Genomic DNA, 27597 nt, shown 5'->3' with positions numbered 1-27597 from the left:
GCACTTTGAAAGATGTCGGTGCAATATAAATACTAAATAATAGTAAAGTTAATATAGCACATTTTACTGAGGACTTTTAACTTTTGGGCTAATTTAAGAATGAAATCATCCTGCATTAAACAAATGCACAAAAAGTCTTTTAACATCCTAGATTATAATTTGTACACTAAAACAAAGCATGTCTCCTACTGAGACCATTAAAGCAGACCATCATGATAAGTCAGATTCGCTGTGAGCAGGTGTTCTTTAAATATAACATATATGAGGCAGATGCTGTAATCACTGTTTAATATTGTCTTTAAAATGCAGTAAGACTTCACAATTAGTTACTATTCTAACCATAAATCAATATGAGTAAAGTGTTTAAACCACAGTGGACTGGTAATTAGCATTTCTGATAAGGCACCACATAAATGGGATTGAAAAGCTTCTCTTTTGTGTGGGATTCATTGCTAAGTGCATTTTGTATCTTCTGCAGACAACACACTGCATGTGTAGAGTACTAAGCAGGTCTATAATTCAACAGTAGGAAGAGATTGTAAAATAAAAGGATTGAATAAAACAAAGAGGGATAGAAGAGGAAATTGCTCATCAAAAGATAAGTATCCAATAAAACGGAAACGCTATTTTACATCCTTTGGAAGAAAATATTTCAGTACAAACTAACCCTTTCATACTCCTTGGCTTTACAGATTAGTCTATAGACTTTTTTTAACCTTACTTTGGTCAAACCATGTTAGGACTTTCTCCATCATTATGCATAAATTGGAAAGTATATATCAGCTCATCCCAATAGGAAATATAAAAGCCATTGGCCTCAATTCACTAAGATCATGCTAGAGATAATAAAGCAAGAGAAAACTTACCTCCACACGTGAGAGAGTTATCTTACCTCTTCATTCCTTAAGTTACCTCTCCTGTAGTTATTTTCACACTCAGTTAATTAACAGCCTGTCTTTAACTCTGTAGTTATTTTAAGGATTGGAGAGTTAATTTAAAGACAGAAGAGTTAACTTTAGGCTTGCCTAAGGTAAAATGTTTCCTGAATACTACATGCCTTATCACCATGGTAACAACTCTAGAAGAGTTATTAAAGACAGGAGATAAGCTTAGTGAATTGAGGCCAATGTCTCCATGACCAACTGTCAATTTAAAGAGGAACTTTATCTCAGGATTGAACTTCAACCAATCAATAGTCGATACACCCTTTTCCCATGAGAAGTCTTTACCTTATCTCGTAAATTAATTTTTTTAGTTCGCAAACGTGACATTTCCACAAAAGTTAGCAAACAGGCAAATCTGGCAAACAGCGATAGACATCAATGGGCAGGGAAATTTTAAAACCTATAGGGACTGTTACTGGCCACAAAAGTGATGAAAACGTTGTTTCAAAGGGGCCTAACACCTGGACCATGGCATGCCGGAGGGGGATCAATGGCAAAAGACCCATCAAAAATGACGTAGTTGACGCAAAGTTGTGTTTTAATCTCTAAAGGGCAGAAATCACAGTACATTCCTAAATTTGTGGAATTAAGTATTTCAAAATGTCTGGTGTGCGTACACAGTGATAAGGTAGTGTAAGGGTTATGCCCGGTTCACACTGACAAAACAAGTACTGCAAACAACCGCAAAGAGCTTTAGTGATAATGTCAGGTGAGAAAATCATTGTCTTTACTAGTTGACACCTCCAGGAAATAAATGTTAGTACTCTCGGTGGCAGTGTTTGTGTAGTGGCCACCGTGCTTGTGCACACGTTCATGGGAGTGAAGACTATTGCGGTTTTTCCAACCCCTATGGTTAGGCCGAGGTAGTTCAATGACAGTTAAGTGACCAAAAAAAACACTTATTTTGCATTGAGGCCTTATACAGGGGACAGTATAGGATACTAGATGCCTGTAGTGATGGTGAAGGATTATTGAGTTATGGTTGGTGCACTACTAGGACCAGCAGACCTGTCTCCAACAGCTAACGTGTGCAATGGACACACAGGATGGCAATATAACAATGGCAAGAAAAAGAAAAACAGCCCTCAGAAGGGTGAACTACTGTAGCACTAAGCACTGACTGCACCTGTCTGCAAAAGCTAAAGTGCACTGTGACACACTGAACATCAATATCACAAGATAAAAACAGAGGCTTTCAAAGGGATCTGGGGCTATGTAGATGGTGAATTGGCAGGGGTATTGCTAGGATCCTAAGAGATCCGGGGCACTTTTGGGCACTCCAGTCAGAAAATGGGTGTGGCCATGCACCAGAATGTGGGTGTGGTCATGGGTGGGGCCAAATTTACATGAACTTAACAGTGGTCTAACTAGGCCTTCCCAGCAAAATGTTGGATGAAGCCTTCTCCATTAACACAAAAAAATGCAGCATATCACATAAATGGGCAGTGTCACTTACACACACCTAGGTAGAGTTATCTGGCTTCTGCGCTGGCTGGTCTGGCTTTCTGCTGGGCAGGCTGGCCAGGTTATCTGGCAGTTCCCCATAACATTCCCTGACCTTCTAGTGGACCCCCCCCCCCCTGCTCCCACAGGCCTCCCTCCCATTGAGGTACCACAACTCCCAACATGCCCCCATAGAAGAACCACAGCTCCCTGCATGTCCTCATAAATGCATCACAGCACCCAGCATGGCACCACAGCACCCAGTATGCCCACATAGAGGCACCACAGCACCCAGCATACACCCCATTGATGCACCACAGCTCCCAGCATGCCTGACATTGAGGCACCACAGCTGGGGGACATCTGGGGCACCCTAGAATAGATTTGGGGCACGTGCCACTTATCTTTGGGCCTAGCAATGCCCCTGCGAATTGGTATTGTAGCAGCAAGAAACTCCACTGGGGACACAGAACATAGGCCTAACTAACATTTTCCCTATCTACAGCACACTCTCCCTGATCTGCCTAACACAGCAGAAGCTGAACACAGGCTGCAAAATGGTTGCTGTGTTGGCTTTCTGACAGGTGGGGGGGGCAGTCCAGGTGGGAGGGATAGCTGATTGACTGCCATGTGTCTGCTGTCTCTGCGGTGAGGGGTCAAAGTTTGGCTCCATTTTAATGTATAGGGGCAAATACGAATACCCATTGTTCGCCGCAAACTTTTCAGCAGAAGAACAGTTTGGGCAATCTCTAGTCATATCCCTGTGACAGTGTAATGTCATAGCCATGATCCTGACAGTTTCCTGTCTGTGAACTTTGTTGCATTGTAGGATATAGTCGTTGCTGCCAACTGCCAAGCAAGCAGTAACTCCTGAGCATGACCTGCAGGCTCACAGTGGATCAAACAACATGAACAAATTACACTACGTATATCAATTATTTATTGATCTATGTTCTATTTTTTTTTTACTTCTCACTTTGCAATGTCTTGAGTTATTTCTTCCCCTACTACTATCTTTCAGTAAACATGAAGGAGGGAAGGGAGACAATCAAGAGCTCACAACAGTGTAGTATGTTGAATATAAATGTAAATGGTATTTATTAATGAGAACTACTTACAAGGATGGGGCTACCTCCAAAGCATTCACTGTACAAGCAGATGGGGAAATTTGCCTGTCCCCACTCAGGCTAAGAAGTCACTCTCTGTAGTTGGAACATGGGTAAGAACCCTTCCACTTGGGTGACAGGGGCGTAATCCTCAATTTAAAGTTGTGTATGTTGTACAGAGGCGCCAGCAGGATAAAAATTCATAAAATTTTTAAAATATATGTGGAGGAAGTGGTGGACTAGCCTCCACAAAGAAACAGACGTCCTGTTATTATATAAATATACAAATTTATTATACGATAGGAAAGGAAGGAAATGCAACGCGTTTCGCAGGTCAAGCCCGCTTCATCAGGCAAACCAGGGGTAAACTGTTGGAAAAAAACACGAATAATTGTTGATATGTAGCAAAAAAATCACATAGAATATACATTGAGATCACTTAAAATATATATTTTAAGTGTATATTTTAAGTGATCTCAATGTCTGTAGTTTTCCACAGCCTGTAGCAACTGTATAGCCTCGTTCGTCTATTTCCTGCCTAGTGTCATTATTCGTGTTTTTTCCAACAGTTTACCCCTTGTTTGCCTGATGAAGCGGGCTTGACCTGCGAAACGCGTTGCATTTCCTTTGTGGGGTATCGTATAATAAATTTGTATATTTATATAATAACAGGACGTCTGTTTCTTTGTGGAGGCTAGTCCACCACTTCCTCCACATATATTTTAAAAATTTTATGAATTTTTATCCTGCTGGCGCCTCTGTACAACATACACATCCAGTGCGTCCACTCCTGGTGGATGGGAGTGCTACCTCCTTTTCTCTATCCTACAGAGAGCGACTTCTTAGCCCTGAGTGAGGACAGGCTTAATCTCCTCACCTGCCTTTATAGTGGTTGCCTGGACGGCAACCCATGTTTGTGAGTATAATCTTTCTCACTTTATCATTTTATCATACTATTCTGACATACTGCACTATATTGGGCTCTCGGTGTCCCGTTTTATTCAATTTAAAGTTGTTCCTTTTGTACTTTGCTTGAGGAAATGGTCTGTAGACCCATGAAACATGTTGTAGCAATTTTTTTGAGTTACAAATAAACATAATTGTGTTTAATCTGTCCAGTCTTCTGTGGGGAGGTTAGTTCCTATTTAAGCTCAATCAGCTATCTATAGCTCATAAGTTATGATTTCTGTATATTAAGTGTAGGTTTGACATGTTACATTGTAGCAACACCTTGTGACACTGCTTCCAGCAGCATTCTAACAACGCTGTTCTAATAAGAACCCTAGCCCTGCATGTAAGAGAAAGGTGATTGTAGGGCTCAGTTTCTAAATAAGAGAAAACATGACAACACTGACAAGCTACCCACGGCAAATCAGAATTATTGATCAATTTTCCATTAAATGTTCATGACGATTGCTATGTCATTTTTCAAATGTCTGCACTCCTTTCCAGTTCCCTGTAAATTGATTTGGCCTATGTGGAAAAAAACAATACCTATGGAATATAAACATAAAATGAAAAGTATGTATTGATTTCCTAACTGGAGCTTCCTAATTTGTATTATGGAAACAGTCGACCATTTGTGCTTTTAACCTTGTTTTACCATTTACAAAATAAAAACAGAAACATAACTTTTTGTGCATGCACAGAATTATTGCATAATTTAACTGATCTACCTGCCTTACTTTTTTATTTAATGTCACAGGAACGCTATACATTTGCCTTCTTAAAATAGAAGGTATTTGGAACCATTCACCTAAACAAAAATGATCCTATGATGCATCACTGCTAAATATGTTAATAAAACCATTATACCCCTGAAAGCCTGACACACATCCAGAACCACTGGTGTAAAATGCCCCTATAGCCATACAGTAAAACCCTTCTAATCAAACATGCAGTTTTTTTCTGAGTTGTTGCTCCACAATAATGCATGGCATGAATTAATATGGTTCTAAAAAGTAGGGCATCTACACTTCTGAGAGGCACCCATATCCTATTCATCTTGCTAGAAGGCACTGTGTATTGACCTGAGGAAGTGAGCTACTACCCGTGAAATGCATTGTCTATTTTGTGTTTTGAATAAATATTTTTCATGTACTACTGTTTTTTTTTTCACCTCATTCTTATTTTAACTATTAGAAGTTTATAATTATTTTTACACTTCGGTTCCTCCATCCTTAAGAGTATCCAGATAAACCTCCTTCAGGAGGTAACAGTTTTTTCCCCCTAAAAACGTCAAACCCAGGAGAGTGCACATCCAGCCTCTGGCAGGACCTGCAAAACTGAGCAAGGACGATTCATTTCCCACTGGCTTATACTGTGGTTGCAATGCGAGTATAGCTGTGTATACTTACAACTTCCCATTTATTAATAACAATACACCATTGGGCTCCTGATCTCTGTGTTTACCTAGGTATTCTTGGGTACAAGATCACTACAAGTATCACTGAAACCCTCCCATAAATTGTATGTATAATAATTGTATGCTGGAAACCAACGAAGCTGGCTTTCTAAAGACAATCACTGTGTGAAAAAGTGTAAGCAGAGGAAAAATAATGGTTTGTTACTGATTAACACTACTAAATGCGCATATAGAGATCATCATAATTACCACTATAGGACCACTAAAGAGAAAATACAGTGCTGAAGGGGCACTGTTGTGTCTGCAACCTCTGTAGTGAATATTGTTACACCATAGGGTACAGGGCAGCCATCAGGGGGGTACAAGAGGGACAGTAGTATAGGGCCCAGGAAGCGTTTGGGGCCCAAACATCGAGCCTCTTCTGGTAATTCTAATGTTGCATAACAGGAGATGTGGGATCATCTCCCTCTTCCCTGCTGCATGATTGGTGAACTTGCATTAATGCAGGGGGGAGGGTGTTAAAGGGCGACAGGCAAGTTGCTTTGACTCTACCCCACATACAGTGGCTCTGCCCCCACACAATCTACCTATCAGATTGTTATTTGGCATGAAGGGGGCCCTGTAGGTTTGCCAAGTATGGGGCCCAGAAAATTCTAATGGCAGCCCTGATAGGGTGTGCAGATAAATCTAAAAGAAACAAACATTTAACTAAGTTTTTGCAATGCCCTCATTTCATCAAAACTATATTTTTTTATTCTGCAGGTGAAGTGGAAACTAGAAATTTTGTATGACCATTCTGCTGATTAAACAGAAGAAATGTACATGAAGTGAACACAATGATACTCTTAAGCAGGGCCCAATTTACCATAAGGCATTGTAGGCACGTGCCTACAGGCTCCTTATGTAGGAGAGGCGGCTCCCCTCCCCAAGTGTCCCCCTACCCATTGGGGGAATACTTAATACTGAGGTGGGGGCACATCTGGCTCCCTATCCTTGGAGTGGGGGACACATCTACTACATAGATTAATGGGGTTACCAAATCCAGAGGAGGGATGCCTACCTAATATGGGAGTGTGGCCTGAGTTGAGGGGCGGGGTTTAGGGCGCCAGAACGCCTATGCCTACAGGCTCCTGAGCTGTAAATCCGGCTCTGCTCTTAAGTAGTGGTGGTGTTTGAATTCTGCATAACAAATTTAGAACACACGAATTCTGTCAAACACCAAACTTCAGTACTGAACAAGTGGGCAGAGTCAGGGAGAAGTTCACTTCCTGCTCTTTTTGGCAGATTTCACATGACTCTGATGCTTCTGAAGCCGGAAGGACGATGTAGCGGAGCCACATTAAAAGCACTGTGCAGCACAAGTACTGTTACTACGTCTATCCCAGTCCACTTGTTTGGTACTGAAATGGTATGGAATTGAAGTGTTCTGCAGTATTCTGTGTCCCAAACTCATTATGCCAAATTCTAACACCAGTGACCACCCTCCACCCAGTACATTGGTGTAACAAAGGAGCTTGGGGCCGCAGTACAAGTTTTTCATGGGACCCCAACCACTGTATTGATATGGAGCCTCAAAACCATCCAAGGGCAGCTGAAGTGTATGGAATGTGTAATCAGACAAAGGAAACAGTTTGTTTAGGATTACTACTATTTGATGCACATTTAAAGGTTTTCATTACCAGCATAGCACCAATGAAAAGCTAATAAGAAAGATGAAAGAGGGCTCCAGTGGGCCCCTCTAGGTCAAGGGGTCCCAGTGCATTCATAGAGACCTGCAGGGTCCATGTGAGCTAAACATCAGCATCTTTCAATAAGCAAATGCTGTAAAAACTGTTCCAGAGATTTGGGCGCAGCCGGCTCCGCTATAGGCTGCAATAGGAATTATGGCTATAGCGGTGCTCAGTGATTATTTTGGGTGCCGTCGAAGGACGGAGCACAAATATCTAAAAAAACACTAATTTGGCAACCAGCAACAGCTAGCAGCTGAATCACATCTTTCCCCCACTATTCAAGGCGGCCTGGAAGTGGAATAGTAATTAACGCTGCCAGGACTTGACCAGGAGCAGGGTAAGCAGTTTATCAGCTCTACCCTGTGCCCAAATCTCCTGCTGGTTAAATATTCGATACATTCGATAACTGCAGCAATTAAAAAAAAGAAAAAAAGCTTGTACTATAGGCCTTTTAAATATACTAAAGTTTATTTGATGAATTCTACATCTAGAAAGAGGGGTGCTACATGTAATGATATTAGAGTACCTTCCCATTGATCTTCATTGACAGACAAGACAGGGATAGACTTGCACAACACAACGCTGCTGCACGTTATTCTATATTAGGCCCCTATGTGTTGCATTGCTTCCACCTAAAGCACCTCATCGCAAAGGCCACTAAAGCCAATGGAGCATGTTACACTTCCTGCAATGTGATGGAAGCGCTCTGGCTGATGCAGAAGCACCGGAAGCAATGTAAACCAATGGTTACATGGGAAATTTGCATTTTTGGTGCATTCGCTGATGAAGTGCTTCCTTTTTGAAGGCAGGCTGTCTACAATTTCCCTGGCAACACAATGTTCCACATTTACTAAAGTGTGTGTAATGGCCATTTTTGCCATACGAAAGTTGCACCAAACCAAGTGTAAAAGGACCCATAAGTAAAAAATAAGCTGAGCTGTCACATAGTTGATGCTTTTTTCTTAATTTGACTTATCTATCCTTTCCTTCACAATTATCACATGGGAGAAAAAGTCACACAAAATCCATGTATAATTTTAAACTAATAAGAGCTTCCTTTCCCCAATGCTTTTAAATCACAGAACACTGCACAATTGCTAAGGTTGCATTTAAAAAAATAAATTGTGCTTAAGTAAATCGGACAGAAATTGTCTCCTGGGACCATTATAGGGTAAAGTTTATAAGCCAAAAATTAGAAATATTACCTTATTAACCAAATCAAATATTTGGTGCAAATTTCTATTAACTGGCTTTAGGAGTGTGAGCATGACATATGACTGATATGCCTCCAGCAGGCAGATGTTTGGCTTCTCCTCAGAGGCCATGCCCCCTTCCACAGCCATCAAATTATAGGCTGGGGGTTTGTCCATTGGAGAATGCAAAGGAAAGGAAGATGGCATCCTAGAGCCACTGCTGGTGGGGGTAATTTTGTGATAGTACAGGGCTCCTAGGGACACGGGGGAAAAGGACACAATGCTTATGGACTTGTCTACCTGACCTTTTTAGAATACTGGGTCAATTGATGACAATTTCAACAACAAAAGTTCTCTGATATCCAGGCCTGCGTCCCACCCCATACTATTCATTGACAGTTTCTCTATTAAAAAAAAAAGGGAGGGGCATATCTCTCACCACATGGACATATGGAGCTACACCTTATCACAGACACATTTTGTTATGGAAAGATAATCTGACCTCTTAATTTCACAATTTTAGCTTTGTGTGGGTGGGTGTTGTTTCTCAGATCTGTATTGCTTATTATTCTTTATTTATTTTTTTTACAGCTTACATCATGTTTTCTCTTATCTGTAAGACTAAATATTTGCAACCAGCTTTTTTACACAGTAAGATATTGTGTTTACATCTTAAAATTGCATTATTCATGGCAATCCTTGTAAAATAATATTAGATAAACACGGTCAACCTCTTATTCAATTCACTGTAATACGCTGTACACTTATGGATAAATGGCCACTGGCCAAGTATAAAAAAACTATCTTCCTGATAACTGCACAAAAAAAAATAAAACCAAAATTGAGAAATGCTTGTAGATGGCTTAAAGAGAACCTACGGTAAAAAAAAAAAAAAAAAAAAAAGAGATGAACTCACCTGGGGCTTCCCTCAGCCCCCTGCAGACGATCGGTGCCCGCGCAGCTCCGCTCCGATGTCCCAGGACCCGCCGGCGAACACTTCCGGTGTCGCCGACACCGGCCGACAGGCATGGGAACGCGAGTGATTGTTCGCGTTCCCAGCCTGTATATCACCCCCTATGCTGCTATTGCGACCTCCTGGCCGGGAACACGAACAATCACTCGCGTTCCCATGCCTGTCAGCCGGTGACGGTGAAACCAGAAGTGTTCGCCGGCGGGTCCTGGGACATCGGAGCGGAGCTGCGAGGGCACCGCTCGTCTGCAGGGGGCTGAGGGAAGCCCCAGGTGAGTTCATCTCGTTGTTTTTTTTTTGGACTTTAGGTTCTCTTTAAGTAATACAAAAATGCAGATGCTGCTATGAAGAGTCATTGTTACATATGATATATTATTACTACTGCCAAGTAGTGTTGTTGCGGATGGCGTTATCCTAATTTCAAAACCTAGATTTAAACAGCAACTACCAAATGGATCCATCATCCCTTTAGTTTAAGTCTAAACATTTTATCATTTACCTTATTTTAAAAACATTATCAGGTGTACTTACAGGAGAACTGAGTTCTGGTAGGCTTGCTTTATAAGTTAATGGTCGACAATCACGAGTGTTCTGCACAGGTTCACAAGGAAGAAACCTAGGACCCAGATCATCGCCATCAAGAACATCAACTGTCAAAGTAGTTGTACTTGTCCTCCGTTCATTATAATTAATGGGACGGTCCTGTGAGAGAAGGGAAAATTTACAATTGTACTCTTGTTTTTTAAACACAAAGCATATTACAGCAGCATTCTACCAAACACCATCCTCAAACCACCACTAGATCTTCCACTGTAGTAAGTGTAAAATGCTCTCCACAAGGATTTATACAACAGCCATGTAATAGAAAACAGAGACCTCCACTTAAAGTAAACCTAAACTGAATGGAAAAAAAAAAGTTAAACTTACCTGGGGCATCTACCAATCCCCTGCAGCCGCCCTGTGTCCGTGCCCAGAAAAAACGGCCCCTTCAGCAACCCGCTGTCATTGGGTGTGCAGCCCAGGTCCACGCACCTCCTGATCACACATCTTTGGACAGGAGTGCTCTGCACATGCACAGTATGAAAAAAAAATCTCTACTGTGCATGTGAAGAAGGGTCCCAGTGTCGGGAGCATGATTGAGGTCATGCCCAGCCATGGCAGTGCATGTGTAGTGGCTGTCGACTCACCAGTTTTGACTGATGGATCTCCTGACAGACAGCACTTTAAAAAAAAATGCTCTGTGCAGATGAGTGATTGTTATGGACAGATTATGATATAGTGCAGTGAGGTTGGACTTTTTTCTAACCTATTTTGTAAACTTGGCCTGACATCTTTTAATGCTGAAATTAAAGTAGAGTGGTAAACGAGAGTAAAGTACAGTTTCACTATCGTTAAGGTTGAGCATCCATATTAAAATGATATAAGCAGGAAATGTTGGCTATAACATAGGTGGAGTGGTCTAATGAGATCATATCCCTGTCTAAATCTGGCTCTAATAGTCAGGACAGGTGTTATGAAATAGACAAGGTGTCTCAGAGATTTGCCACAGAGGCAATTAGCATTAGAGATGTCGCGAACGGTTCGCCTGCGAACGGTTCCAGGCGAACTTTGGGGGTTCACGTTCGCCTACATCAGGCGGAAGTTTGATTCGCCCCATAATGCTCTATTGAGCAAAACTTTGAACCTCCATATCACTGTCAGCAGACATGTTATTGTCAAACACACTGCTGGAGGACCCGCCCACCCTCCTTCCTCCAAGCTTGGTCCTTATACCATTTGACTCAGTTGTCTGCCTACACTAATTAGTTATGGGACAGCTGCTACACACTCTGCTAGGGAGATTTTAATTAGCCTCTTGTGGGCCTCCTCCCACCTCCCACCTCCCTCCTCCCACCTCCCTCCTACCCTTCTACCTATTCCCTCCTCCCTCCTACCGGAGGGTGGAGGGTTTCTTCTGCCAGGGAATTATACTTTTTTAAAAACCAGTATACATCATACCATAGCTGGGAATCGAACCCAGATCTCACTGTGTGGTGGGCAAGTCACCCTAACCACTGTACCACTACAGTAGTAAGTGAAGCTGGCCTAAAATTTACCATTTATGCTCAATACAAGAGAAAAAGTAGACAAGACAAATAACATTTATATCACACTTTTCTCCTGGCGGACTCAAAGCACCAGAGCTGCAGCCACTAGGGCATGCTCTATAGGTAGTAGCAGTGTTAGGAAGAGAGAGAGATATGAATCTACCTGGCTATCTGGGGTTCTCTTTGGACAATTGTTGAACACAAAGAGAAGGCCATGTCTGGCTACATATCTGTAAGCAGTGGCTGCATGGTGTAATGCAGAGGTCCCCAACCTGGGGGCCGCGGCCCCCTGGGGGTCCGTGGGCAGATTTCTGGGGGGCCGCGGCGGATCTGGCCTTTCTTCCTCTCCCCCCAGCGGCCGCCGTTCCTGATACCTAATGAGCGGGCGGCCGCTTTCTTCCTTATATTCCCCATAGCCCCTCTCGCATCTCGTATTACAGCAGCGCTTGCTGTGCGACTGCTGTAAGCAGGGAAGGAGGCGGGGCAGCGTTCCCATGGTAACGGCGATCGCCGCTACAGGAAGCCGCTGCCCTATTTCCGACCCTTCCTTACAGCAGCCGCGCGGGAAGCGCTGCTGTAATACGAGGTGCTGCAAGAGGAGAGGAGCTATGGGGAACATAAAGAAGCGACTGCCCGCTCGTAAGGTAACAGGAGCGGCAGCCACGCGGGGGGAGGAGAGGAGAGGCTACACTGGGCTAACTGTACTGGCGACACTGGGGCAGCGATACTGGGCTAACTATACTTGCTATTCTGGGCTAACTATACTTGCTATACTGGACTAACTATACTTGCTATACTGGGCTAACTATACTTGCTATTCTGGGCTAACTATACTTGCTATACTGGGCTAACTATACTTGCTATACTGGGCTAACTATACTTGCTATTCTGGGCTAACTATACTTGCTATACTGGGCTGACTATACTTGCTATTCTGGGCTAACTATACTTGCTATTCTGGGCTAACTATACTTGCTATACTGGGATAACTACTGGCTATACTGGGCTAACTATACTTGCTATACTGGGGTAACTACTGGCTATACTGGGCTAACTATACTTGCTATACTGGGCTAACTATACTTGCTATACTAGGCTAACTGTACTTGCTATACTGGGCTGACTGTACTTGCTATACTGTGGTAACTGTACTAGCTATACTGAGGTAACTGTACTAGCTATACTGAGGTAACTATACTTGCTATACTAGGCTAACTGTACTTGCTATAGTGTGGTAACTGTACTAGCTATACTGGGGTAACTATACTTGCTATACTAGGCTAACTGTACTTGCTATAGTGTGGTAACTGTACTTGCTATACTGGAGTAACTATACTTGCTATACTAGGCTAACTGTACTTGCTATACTGTGGTAACTGTACTTGCTATACTGGGGTAGCTATACTTGCTATACTAGGCTAACTGTACTTGCTATACTGGGGTAACTACTGGCTATACTAGGGTAGCTATACTTGCTATACTAAGCTAACTGTACTTGCTATACTGTGGTAACTGTACTTGCTATACTAGGCTAACTGTACTTGCTATACTGTGGTAACTGTACTTGCTATACCGGGGTAACTATACTTGCTATACTAGGCTATCTGTACTGGCTATACTGTGGTAACTGTACTTGCTATACTGGGGTAACTATACTTGCTATACTAGGCTAACTGTACTTGCTATAGTATGGTAACTGTACTTGCTATACTAGGCTAACTGTACTTGCTATACTGGGGTAACTACTGGCTATACTGGGGTAGCTATACTTGCTATACTAGGCTAACTGTACTTGCTATAGTGTGGTAACTGTACTTGCTATATTGGGCTAACTGTACTTGCTATACTGTGGTAACTGTACTTGCTATCCTGGGGTAACTGTACTTGCTATCCTGGGGTAACTGTACTTGCTATCCTGGGGTAACTGTACTTGCTATACTGTGGAAACTGTACTTGCTATACTGTGGAAACTGTACTTGCTATACTGTGGAAACTGTACTTGCTATACTGTGAAAACTGGGAAAAAAGGGGGAGCTGCTGCCGCAGACACTAGCCATGCCCACTCACCCACCCCCCGCCCCCAGGGGGGGCCCGGAGAAAATTTTGGTCGGGATAGTGGGCCCCGGGCTCAAAAAGGTTGGGGACCCCTGGTGTAATGGATAAGGGCGCTGCTTCTGACAAAGGAGACCAGAGTTCAAATCTCAGCTCTGTCTGTTCAGTAAGCCAGCACCTATTCAGTAGGAGACCTTAGTCAAGTCTTCCTAACACTGCTACTGCCTATAGAGCATGCCCTAGTGGCTGCAACTCTGGTGCTTTGAGTCCGCCAGGAGAAAAGTGTGATATTATTGTTATTTGTCTTGTCTACTTTTTCTCTTGTATTGAGCATGAAATCAATATGCCTCCATATACCTCTCACTACAGTTCTCCTTTAAGCAACCTAATGTTTCTATTGCATTGAGCATAAATGGTAAATTTTAGGCCAGCTTCACTTACTACTGTAGTGGTACAGTGGTTAGGGTGACTTGCCCACCACACAGTGAGATCTGTGTTTGATTCCCAGCCATGGTATGATGTATACTGGTTTTTAAAATAGTATAATTCCCTGGCAGAAGAGACTCTCCTCCCTCCGGTAGGAGGGAGGAGGGAATAGGTAGAAGGGCAGGAGGGGAGGAGGGAGGAGGGAAATTAAAATCTCCCTAGCAGATTGTGTAGCAGCTGTCTCATAACTAATTAGTGTAGGCAGACAACTGAGTCAAATGGTATAAGGACCTAGCTTGGAGGAGGGAGGGTGGGCGGGTCCTTCAGCAGTGATGTGTATTTCACTCAATCAGGTGTGCCTCCAGGTATTAGAGCTCTTGAAACATGTTTTCTATCATTTTTCTAGCTGGTAGAATTTTTTCAAATTTTCAAAGTTCGCCTCCCCATTGAAGTCTATTGCGGTTCGCGAACTTTTTTGCGAACCGAACCTTTCGCGGAGGTTTGCGAACAGGGTTCGCGAACTGAAAATCGGAGGTTCGCGACATCTCTAATTAGCATAGCAGTTGTCTGGCAATGCATCAGAGAGTTCTTTTGAACATTGTAAATATTGTACATAAAGTGTCCAGAAAGCTCTATGAATGTTGTATATAGAGGCCAAAGAGTTATTTTGAGTGTTGGAAAATATTATATATTGTGCTTAATTAGAATAAACTTCATGTTTCATAGAAACCCAAAAAATATGTATATATATATATATATATATATGTATATATATATGTATATCTATCTATCTATCTATCTATCTATCTATCTATCTATCTATCTATCTATCTATATATATATATATATATATGTATATGTTACAGCCAGAACAGAAGCTGGCCACTTCAGGATCTGGCCGGCCAAAACGCACCTGTGGCTAATGTTAGAAATGAAATGATTGCTGTAACATTCATGTATTTTCTGGGCGTCTCGCTGTGGCCAAATGTATAAAAGTGAGTTAATTTAATTAAATTTAATTAAATTAAGCTGGCGGCAATGTAACAGATGAAGCCGCCGGCTTCAGCTCTCTCTCCTCCCCCTGCCTTCCTCCTATACAATACTGGCAGCTTGGGGACATGCGTGTCCCCCAGAGTCGTTCGTCGCATGATAATCCTGCCGTTCCTGCAATGTCTGCAGCCTCCCCGCTCTGCTTACCTGGTGCGACAAACGACTCTGGGGGGACACGCGTGTCCCCGGCTGCCAGTATTGTATAGGGGGCAGGGAGAGGAGGCAGAGCTGAAGCCTCCGCCAGCTTAATTTAATTAAATTAACTCACTTTTATACATTTGGCTGCAGCAAGACAGCCAAAATATACATGAATGTTACAGGAATCATTTCATTTCTAACATTGGCCGCAGCAGCCGGCTATGTCGCGTTTTGGCCGGCCAGATCCCGAAGTGGCCAGACTTCGGGTTCTGGCCGTAACATATATAACACACACACACACTCGCATATATACACTAGTTTAGCTTCACATCAGCCTCACACCCACCCTTCCTCTTATGATCACAGTATTTTCAACATTTTGCATTTACGTTGTGATATATCCATTGTAAGCTCCCTCATCTTGTAGGTTATTGTTGCTAGGGTACCTTTATTGCCAGGTATAGCATCCAGTATCCTATCAATATCTGCTGTAGTGGCTTACGTGGCTTGGGGATCACCTGTTGGTTATAATGGCAGAAGGGGACCATGAAATTTTGTCACTCACTCCTGAACTTTTCCACAGCATCTGCAGACATTTTAGGAAGCATGGCAGCAGAAGGGAAGGTTGACAGACTAGCAGAAGTGCAAAGGGTTAGGAAGGGTAATGATAGATCATGGAGCAGGACTTCTGGTAGTGTGTGTCCACCAACTCACTCTCCTGCCTCTCAAGTTAATCCTTACTTTAACAGGAGTTTGAATGGAGCTGAACTACAGACGATAGAGTGCATGGACTTTTAGTAGGGATGCTCATTCGGATACTGCGTAAATGAAATTTCCGCATTTCCAATCTGAATTCGGCATTTACGATCGGAACTTGGAAATAAAAAAACGGAAATACCACATTACTGCAACTCACTAACCTTAGCCCAATCACAGCACTCAGAAGCATTCCACCAACCAGAGAATGAAAAATCAACTCGGATGTTTTTGACCAGAAAATGCACACAAAAAAAATTACAAAAAAAAGCTACTCTGAAATTGGAAAACAGAAATCTGCAGAATGACTAATCGGCATTGGTGGAAATCGGAATTTCCGCGGAATTGGAAATCAACATTCCCAACCATCCCTAGACTTTTGTCTTCCATTTGAGTTTTGTTAATTGTCTATTTATTTGAAAGGTTGGATTTAAAGTTTGCATAGGTTGGACTTAAACCTACCAGCTCACAATTTTCCTATCATAGGCATATGCTGAAGTATGTGTAATGTAGTGTATGGCTAGCAGTCTAGGGGGAGATAAAAGTAAAAGTTTTTTTCTTTAAAAAAAAAAAAAGAAATATTTTATTAATAAAAAATAGAACATTGCTGCAGCAATCAGAGACCACCAAAAGAAAGCTCTATTAGTAGGAAGAAAAGGGGGTAAAATCATTTGGGTGCTAAATTGTATGACTGAGCAATAAACCAATAAAGCTGTGAAGTGCTGAATTGAAAAAAAAATGACCTCGTCACATGAACCTTTGGTCCTCAAGAGGTTGAAGTGGTACTATGAATACAATGCTCCATCTTGCTAAATGGAGACAGCTACCAATCAATTCTGAAATTTAAATGGAGCAAGGCTTAAAGGAGAACTGTAGTGAGAGGTATATGGAGGCTGCCATATTTATTTCCTTTTAAGCAATACCAGTCGCCTGGCTATTCAGCTAATCCTCTGCCTCTAATACTTTCAGCCATAGGCCCTGAACAAGCATGCAGCAGATCAGGTGTTTCTGACAAATTTAGACAGATATGACAAGATTAGCTGCATGCTTGTTTCTGGTGTGATTCAGACACTTCTTTGGGCAAATAGACCATCAGGGCTGCCAGGCAACTGGTCTTGCTTAAAAGGAAATAAATATGGCAGCCTCCATATCCCTCTCACTACAGTTCTCCTTTAAAATATCCAGCTCCAGTATAAACTTGGATAATGCATTTTATCTAATGATGGCTCCTACTGACTACAAAGGAACTGAACTGCCAAAAGAGTCTGCATGATGAGAATCAGTATTGTTCATGTTAATTCTCCTAGCATGTACATATTTATAAGCTACAATAGTATGCAAGCAATATATGTTCAGTTTTATTTTTTGGGGAAAAAAACAATTAGAAATATCCATTTTACTTTGAGCATGGTAATCATTTATAGAAAGAAGTTGTGATAAATATCTTGCAAAAATATAGTTACATTTGTAATAGATATTTTGTGTTGTATAACATTTGACTACTCATTTTTCTTGGATCAAAACAATCAAAACATGACGACCAGCTATGAAGAAATTATACGTTTAGAAATTAAAGTATGTAATTACCACAAAATATATATAAAAAATAAAAAGCACAAAGCTTAGATTTTAAACTAATAAATATAATCAGTATATATACACAATATCAAGTTCTGCTAGCCTTGTGAAAAGCACCAATATCTGAACCAGATGTTACACATAGCAAATAAATGCAGTGCATCTGTGGTAAGTCCTATGCTCATATTTTTGGCTATATAGGTCATAAACATGTGTTTACTTTGTAATTAACCCTGTAGTGAGTTTAAAGAGTACCTGAACGGAGTGAAATTATTTAAAAGAAACACATAATGTACCTGCAAATCAACATTACCAACTTGCCACCCTGACAGTTTCCCGCAGAAGCTCACCGTTTTCTTTTAACAATAATTCCTTCCAGTTTTGGCTAGATAATACTCTCCAGAAGCTGACAGCCTTAGTGCCCTTTTCCACTATATCATTTTCTGTCAGTTAGAACTGAAAGGACAGCTGATTTGCAAGGTAATGTCCATGTTTCCTTATGGCTCAAATAGGCAATATTACAGGTTAATAAAATGCTGACCCAGAAGCTGTTAAAGGTTTACAAATAAGTCTGTGGTATATCGTGCGTTCGAAATAACTTGCACGTGCTCTGTTGGATGCGTTGCAAGCCTCACTACTAGTGTTGGGCGAACACCTAGATGTTCGGGTTCGCGAACGTTCGCCGAACATCGCCGCGATGTTCGGGTGTTCAACCCGAACTCCGAACATAATGGAAGTCAATGGGGACCCGAACTTTCGTGCTTTGTAAAGCCTCCTTATATGCTACATACCCCAAATTTACAGGGTATGTGCACCTTGGGAGTGGGTACAAGAGGAAAAAAAATAGCAAAAAGAGCTTATAGTTTTTGAGAAAATCGATTTTAAAGTTTCAAAGGGAAAACTGTCTTTTAAATGCGGGAAATGTCTGTTTTCTTTGCACAGGTAACATGCTTTTTGTCGGCATGCAGTCATAAATGTAATACATATAAGAGGTTCCAGGAAAAGGGACCGGTAACGCTAGCCCAGCAGTAGCACACGTGATGGAACAGGAGGAAGCGCAGGAGGAGAAGGCCACGCTTTGAGACACAACAACCCAGGCCTTGCATGAGGACAAGAAGCGTGCGGATAGCAATTTGCATTTTGTCGCCATGCAGTCATAAATGTAATACAGATGAGAGGTTCAATAAACAGGGACCGGAAACGCTAACCCATCACAGATGTTCATTGTTCATGTTACTTGGTTGGGGTCCGGGAGTGTTGCGTAGTCGTTTCCAATCCAGGATTGATTCATTTTAATTTGAGTCAGACGGTCTGCATTTTCTGTGGAGAGGCGGATACGCCGCCGATCTGTGACGATGCCTCCGGCAGCACTGAAACAGCGTTCCGACATAACGCTGGCTGCCGGGCAAGCCAGCACCTCTATTGCGTACATTGCCAGTTTGTGCCAGGTGTCTAGCTTCGATACCCAATAGTTGAAGGGTGCAGATGGATTGTTCAACACAGCTATGCCATCTGACATGTAGTCCTTGACCATCTTCTCCAGGCGATCGGTGTTGGAGGTGGATCTGCATGCTTGCTGTTCTGTGTGCTGCTGCATGGGTGTCAGAAAATTTTCCCACTCCAAGGACACTGCCGATACCATTCCCTTTTGGGCACTAGCTGCGGCTTGTGTTGTTTGCTGCCTTCCTGGTCGTCCTGGGTTTGCGGAAGTCAGTCTGTCGGCGTACAACTGGCTAGAGGAGGGGGAGGATGTCAATCTCCTCTCTAAAGTCTCCACAAGGGCCTGCTGGTATTCTTCCATTTTGACCTGTCTGGCTCTTTCTTCAAGCAGTTTTGGAACATTGTGTTTGTACCGTGGATCCAGAAGGGTATAAACCCAGTAATTGGTGTTGTCCAGAATGCGCACAATGCGTGGGTCGCGTTCAATGCAGTCCTAGGCCGAAGAGGTCATAGCCTAGGGTCACAAAAACCTGTTTATTTGGGCAATTTCAATGGTGGCGAGTCTGACGTACATAAATCGCAGCAATGGCCGTTAGCAACGTCTGAATCTCACGAAATGTCTCATGCAGGTAGAAGACATATTGTTAGACTTGGGCTCCAAAGATGGGTTCCCTACATCTCTGCAAACCAGAGTTACAGGGCTCCAAATTTGGTAAAATCCCCCATAGGCTTTCATTGGGCCTCCTATTTACAGTTCCAAAATCTCACATCTTTTCAAAGGGCAATTACTCAGCAGTGGCAAATTTTCTAGCATTGTAGGGACCCTTAGGGGGAACATGACTGGTGAGTTTCGGGCCCCTGGGCCGAAGAGGTCATAGCCTAGGGTCACAAAAACCTGTTTATTTGGGCTATTTCAATGGTAGTGATGGTGACGTACATAAATCTCAGCCATGGCCGTTAGCAACGTCTGAATCTCACGAAATGTCTCATGCAGGTAGAAGACATATTGTTAGACTTGGATTCCAAAGATGGGGTCCCTACATCTCTGCAAACCAGAGTTACAGGGGTCCAAAATTGGTAAAATCCCCCATAGGATTTCATTGCCTCCCTATTTCACTTTCCAAAATCTCACATCTTTTCAAAGGGCAATGGCTCAGCAGTACCAAATTTTCTAGCATTGTAGGGACCCTTAGGGGGAACATGACTGGTGAGTTTCGGGCCCCTAGGCCGAAGAGGTCATAGCCTAGGGTCACAAAAACCTGTTTATTTGGGCTATTTCAATGGTAGTGATGGTGACGTACATAAATCTCAGCCATGGCCGTTAGCAACGTCTGAATTTCACGAAATGTCTCATGCAGGTAGAAGACATATTGTTAGACTTGGATTCCAAAGATGGGGTCCCTACATCTCTGCAAACCAGAGTTACAGGGGTCCAAAATTGGTAAAATCCCCCATAGGCTTTCATTGCCTCCCTATTTCACTTTCCAAAATCTCACATCTTTTCAAAAGGCAATGGCTCAGCAGTACCAAATTTTCTAGTATTGTAGGGACCCTTAGGGGGATCATGACTGGTGAGTTTTGCCACTGCTGAGCCATTGCCCTTTGAAATGGTGTGAGATTTTGGAACGGTAAATAGGAGGCCCAATGAACTGTTCGCCCAACACTACTCACTACGCGCACTTCCTCCTTCAAGCCGGAAGGAGGAAGTGTGCGGTGGTGAGGCTTGTAACGCGTCCAATAGGATGCATGCAAACTATTTGGAGTGCACAATATACCACAGACTTATGGGTAAACAACCCAGGAACGGATCTAGACCAAGTTGCGCCTGGGGCAAGGTCAGGTTTTGGCGGCTAAACTGCCATTCCCCATCCAAATTTTGCCGCCTTTTTAAGAATTCAATAAACTGTGCCTGGTTCAAGATACCCGCTTGCCCCTGCCCCCCTCCCTATATCCGTCCCTTAAATAATAACCCCTTATTTCCCCGCTGCATACCTGAGGAAATTGAGCCTCATTTAAATCACAAATTTGAGTGCTTAGTGTACGTACGTGAGCCCTTCCTGAAGGTGAGGTGCACTCCTTTAGCAGTGCAGCTTGTTGAATCAATCCCAAATTTTTCTCAGATGGACATTTAATAAGATTAACATTTTATTTTGTATTTTATGCTTACACTTATTCTGCGCAATGTACAACTTTTTTAAAAATTCCTAGAATAAAGTAATTATTTTAAATATGGTTCAGTTTTTATTTTGTTGTTAAACAGCCATTTAGTCAAGGCTTCCTGTCTGTGACCTCATTCATTTTTTTTCAAACCAGGTTGGTCTGTGAGGTTATGTCTGAGCTTTTCAGTTTCATATTCATTGTTTTGATCATGCTGTCCATCCGTCTTGGCCCCAGTCATCCTTATGCTTTCAATAGCTGTCAGCTTTAAAAGATTTTCCAGTGAATGTGTCACATTTTTGGCTGAAACACTTGGTTACTGTAAGTAATAATTCTTCAAGTGAGCAATCTAGTTTTATATATTTATTCACTTTTGTGTATTGACTATGTTTATATGTTCAATACCTGTCTTAAAGCAAACCTGAACTGAGAGAAATATGAAGGATGATATGTAATAAACAACACAAATGACCTGGCTATCCTGCTGATCCTAGGTCTATTTAGCCATTGACCCTGAAACTAGCATGCAGATCAGGTGTATGACTGAAGTCTGACTGGATTAGCCACATGCTTTGTTTTCAGGTGTGTGATTTAGATGCTACTACATCAGCAGGAGTGCCAGGCAACTGGTATTATTTAAAAAGAAATCTAAATATAGCAGCCTCCATGTCCCTCTCAGTTCAGAGGTACTGGAAACTTCTGTGTGAGAACTGATAAGGAAAAGGTTAGCTATGTTTGGGGGAAAAATGTGTTGAAGTGCAGATCGGCTGTATTTTCTTTGATGGAGTTTTACTACTGCATGAGATGGAGTTTTTCTACTAGTTGAAATGGAATAAATGAGTTTTCATGTTGTTCTGCTGGTGGTGTATGGACCCTCATCCTATCACAGTGGGCAATGTTATATCTCCACCATCTCTATTTTATTGTCCAGAAATGTCATATGCCAAAAGAAATACATTATCGGTTCATTACTAATATATTACAAGGGATTAGCATGTACTGATATATAGACAAATCCCCCACCTTGTTTCTGCCATTCATGCAACTCTGTGATAATTACTGCTTTTTTTCATGACATAAAAACAATCAGAGGTGAAGAAACCTCTAACACCTGCATTAACACATTGGCCCTTATTCAAATCACTTTTTCTCCTAGTTTTTCTCCTAGGAGTTAATTGTTCATCTTCTGTTTAATCATTTTCAGCTCTCTGCAACTAAAAAAAGTAACAAAAAGTATGCAAAGGTACTGTATTTTTGGTTTTTGTATTTTCTTGCTTGCTGGTAGCTTAACCACTTTACCCCTGGCAGTACGAATTTCTCCGTCCCTTTTTCCATCCTTTAACCCGCAGGGACGGAGAAATCCATACCTTCCGCGCTACCGCTGCTGGTCGCGCTCCCGCCGCTCGTGCGCGCGCACCCGCCGCTCGTGCATGACGCCGCCCGCTCGCCCGGAGATCAATGAATGGGAAAATCCATTCCCGTTTGTTGATCTAAGCCCCCGCAATGATCCGCTGCTTCTATTAGAAACAGCGCAATCATTGTGATTCTCCCAGCCTCCTACTGCTTCCCACATGTAAACAGACTCACTGTGACCATCTTGTGGCCAAATAGTAAACTACACCCTAAAGTATTTTACACATACAAATACATTGTATTACACAATAAATTAACTCATTACCTCCTACACTCCCCAATTATTTTTTTTTTGTTATTTAAAAAAAAAAAATACAATAAAAAAAATAAACAAAATAGTTACCTTAGGGACTGAACTTTTTAAATATTTATGTCAAGAGGAAATAACACTGTTACTTTATAAACTACGGGCTTGTAATTGGGGATGGACGCAAAACTGAAAAAAATGCACCTTTATTTCCAAATAAAATATTGGTGCCAAACATTGTGATAGGGACATAGTTTAAACGGTTTTATAACCAGGAAAAATGGGCAAATACATTTCATGGATTTTAATTACGGTAGCATGCAGTATTTAAAAACTATAATGGCCGAAAACTGAAAAATAATATTTTTTCCCACATTTTTTCCTATTTTCCCATTAAAACACATTAAGAATAAAATAATTCTTGGCATAATGTCCCACCTAAAGAAAGCCTAATTGGTGGCGAAAAAAACAAGCTATAGTTCATTTCATTGCGATAAGTAATAATAAAGTTATAGACGAATGAATGGATAGAGCGCTGTAAGGTGAAAATTGCTCTTGTGTTCAAGGGGTAAAACCCCTCAGTGGTGAAGTGGTTAAAAGGCATTTTATTGATAAGTTGTGAAAATATCACCTAGGAAAAAGCTAAGGAGAAAAAGTGAATTGAATAAGGGCCACAGAGAGATCAAATAAATCTGTAAGGAAGAAGGAGCAGGGCATACTGGGTTTTCTTTTTTTTTTTTTTAACTTTCCCATTAGACTTAACTAATGCAGCCTGATTGGCTGAAGCCTCTTTCCCTCCGGTTTTTCCCTCCCACATCTCTGTTCCTCCGATTGGCCAATATTTCTCATGCTGAGACAATGTACTTTCTCCTGCAGAGCTGGGTGGGAGTGTCCGAAGAATGGGAGGGGGCGGGCAATGATACACAGACAGAGTAAGGGAGGAAATTATGTCAATATTGGCTTCAAGATAGACACAGTCAACTTTTTTCACTGTAGAAAAATCACAAAAACCAAGATGTAGAAAGTGCAATACATATGTTATGTAAGTAGAGCAAGATATATCTACTTAAATATGTGTTTTTTTCTGATATAGTATGGCTGACAGTTCCACTTTAACCTCCCTAGCGATATTGACTGTTATACACATCAATACAAAAAATGCTGTGAATGGTATTGCTGTGCATACATGTCAATACTCTACTGCAATGTATACTAAACCCTTGCTTGACACAATTTGGCAAGTTACAGGAAAAAAAAAGGTTATGAAAATTAATTGGATTACTTTTTGCACAGAAATCCTGGGGAAATTGAATGCCAGGGAGGTTAAGGTACCTATTAAAGATACAATCTTAATTGAACAATTGTATCACTTCTCTGTCATATGAGAGATGACCTAAAATATCCATTCAAAGTCCATTCACTCAGTTTTCCCTTCTACTACATAGATTTAATAAGATTACACCATCACGATTGTATCACTAGTCGGCACCTTAACACAAGTTATAAAATGTCTCTCATTGCTCTGGATATAGTGCACAAAATGTTTTGGGCTTGTAATGGGCATTTAAATTTAGTACACACAGCATTGCAGAAAAGATGCATCCAGCCCCACATGTTTAAGAACTGCTGAGGCAAACTTCCGGTATACATGACTGATTAGAAGTGAGAATAAATAATTAACAATACATATAGTGAAGGGGCTTAGCAGACAAACAGCTGTACAGCTTTGGTGTTACAGTGCAGTGCAAGTTACATACAATAATGGGGACTTATAGAAAAGTGGTATGTGCAAAGGAAAGGGGGTGAGTTATACATACTAAGGATTTAGAGGCAGGACCTAAAAATCACTAACAGTTCTACAGAACTTGAGTGTTGAAGATGAAGAAAAACAGGCACTTTTGGTGGCAGATAGTGATGGGGTAGAATAGCATATCCACCAAAGGTGTTGTGGTACCAGATCTAGAAGCTGGCAGTGTTTCACTCGACACGCTCATCTTTCAGTTGTTATAAAAATTTTTAACCAACTTAGGCTTGGTTCAGATGGACATCTGAACCAGCTGCCCGCAGCAGTCTGGCGTCTCGTTGCAAAAGATTGTCTGCAAGCATGCAGAAAAGCCTTTGTCTGCTTTTGGCGGGACTCCCTTGTGTGCGGTGTTTTTCATACCTGCAGGGGGACATGGAAGTGAGGCAATAAATGATCCTGGAAGTAACCTGTTGCTCCCAGGATTGGCTAAGTGGCAGGCAGAGAACGGCGGAAGTTGGGATCAAAATGTGGCATTTGCACAAATGACGGTAAATGATGATGAGTGACTGTATCAATGGCTGTCCATCATTGCAGAACCATTTGTGTTAACCAACCCATAGTCACGCATGATCAGTATTTTGCTAGATATGCTGAGACATAGAGGTGTTACATGTCTCAAGACATCCTGCTTCTTAAAAATATAAAAATAGGAGAAAAAAAAATCTTGTGACAATAAACCTAGCACATAGTCCTTTGAAAAAAAATGTTTAAGATTTAATCCCAAGCCAACTGCTATGGATTACTAAAGCCTGCTTTGCTATTCAAATTCATATTAAAAATATGCACACATATACAACACTATAACAATTAAATTGCACAGTGCAAGTACAAAACTATATGGTCTACCAAATGCCTCTACCATTGTCATGTTGTCTGCATAGGGCAGAATATCAGACTGAGAGATACGGATTACGATGACGATTGCATAGCGAAAACAATGGAAGCTGACACTGGTCTTTCTTGACTGAAATCTTTTCGACATTAAGAAACCTTGAAAAGTCAAGCTCAATAACTCTTAAGAAGCTGAGAAAGAAGGGATTGAAAAGGAGATCTGTTTGCAGTTTTAAGTGAGATGATAACTGTTGGATGACAGCAATAAAATCTCAAGAAGACTCTCCTTATATAAAGAATAGAAGTAAAAAAGTTTATGGCTTTCATATGATTGCAGTGTACAGCTCCCCGCAGTATGGAAAATAACATTTTAAAGCATGAAGGAAAAAATGCAATATCCTTGTCTCTGGCAGAAACCTATTTTCCATTATAAAGGTTTTCTTCATTATAGGTTTGTCAAGTATTTGAAAAACACAGCGAGCCAAGGTTTACTGCGTGCACACAGTATGCAGCACAATATATTTAGGACTTGCCATTATTTTTTTTCCCTTTACCCAGCTTTACAGCCTTCAGAGACTTTGTGGTTTTTCAGAATGTATTTTACTCTTACAAACTAATAACAAAATCTACCTGACTGCAGGTAAACTAACACAGACATTCAGTATCTCTCTCTCTCTCTCTCTCTCTCTCTCTCTCTCTCTCTCTCTCTCTCTCTCTCTCTCTCTCTCTCTCTCTCTCTATATATATATATATATATACACACTTCTGAATGTGAAGTGCAGAATAAGCAAGTGTATTATGACTTTACTGTCAGGGTAAGTCCACACTATGACTATACCTCACATTGGGTGCAACAGAGCTATTCCCAATGAAAAATACATTTTCTATCCACCTTAAAGTGGAATATAACCCTGCATTTCATTTTTGCTCTAAAACGTTATTTAAAGCATATTATATGCAACCAGCATTTTATTTTTACTAGACCAGCATTCAAAGGGTTACACACAGAGGTTGAAAGTTCAGTGCAGTGAAATGCAGATGTATCCGAACTTTAGATAATGTTCTCTTGTGTGTACTAAACCACTTGATGACTGAGGGTTTTTCCCCCTTGTGGACCAGAGCAATTTTCACCTGTCAGTGCTCCTCCCTTTCTTTCACCAATAACTTAATTACTACTAATCTCAGCATAATGATCTATATCTTGTTTTTCTCGCCACCAATTAAGCATTCTTAGGGAGGTACAGTATGCCAAGAATTATTTTATCCTAAATGCATTTTAACATGAATAATAAGAAAAAAATTGAAAAAATGCATTATTTTTCAGTTTTTGGCCATTATAGTGTTAAAATAAAACATTCTACTGTGGATAAAAGCCATACATTTTACTTGCTTGTTTGACCCGGTTATTGCAACATTTAAAAAATGTCCCTAGTACAATGTATAAGGTTTCCGTAATGAAGCAGGCACACCTTCCGTCATCCATTTTCGGAGGGGGTGCTTGGTGAAGTGGTATAGGCAGTACCACATTCAAGTCAATTCACAAGGATCACCAGCACACCACCAGTTCACAGCACACCTTTTTTTGTGCCAGTCTCCACAGTAATCCAACAATTGTTTCGGGGGCCACGCAGGGTCCCCCTTTATCAAGGCATGTGGTTACCATACGCAGGGTCCCCCTTTATCAAGGCATGTTGTTACCATATTTTTTTAATGCAAATTTCCCCCCTTTCCCCTTAATTTATATATAAATATATATATATATATATATATATATATATATATATATATATATATATATATATATATATATATATATATATACATACACAGTTTGGATACTATGGGAGGGTGTGGGAGGGAAATAGTT

At 41.3% G+C, this 27597-nt stretch overlaps 1 protein-coding gene across 1 annotated transcript in view; it reads right to left on the bottom strand.

The window, feature by feature from the left end:
- PCDH15 (protocadherin related 15) overlaps window positions 1–27597 on the bottom strand; it is a 1564441-nt gene that overhangs the window by 989264 nt on the left and 547580 nt on the right. The window contains exon 9 of the mRNA XM_068257852.1: window positions 10283–10453. Within this exon, the coding sequence (XP_068113953.1) occupies window positions 10283–10453 (171 nt within the window). The remainder of the gene's footprint in view (window positions 1–10282; window positions 10454–27597) is intronic.

This window comes from Hyperolius riggenbachi, chromosome 10 (genome assembly GCF_040937935.1).
Source record: "Hyperolius riggenbachi isolate aHypRig1 chromosome 10, aHypRig1.pri, whole genome shotgun sequence".
NCBI classification, from domain to species: domain Eukaryota; kingdom Metazoa; phylum Chordata; class Amphibia; order Anura; family Hyperoliidae; genus Hyperolius; species Hyperolius riggenbachi.
This window is presented reverse-complemented; position numbering and strand designations above follow the sequence as displayed.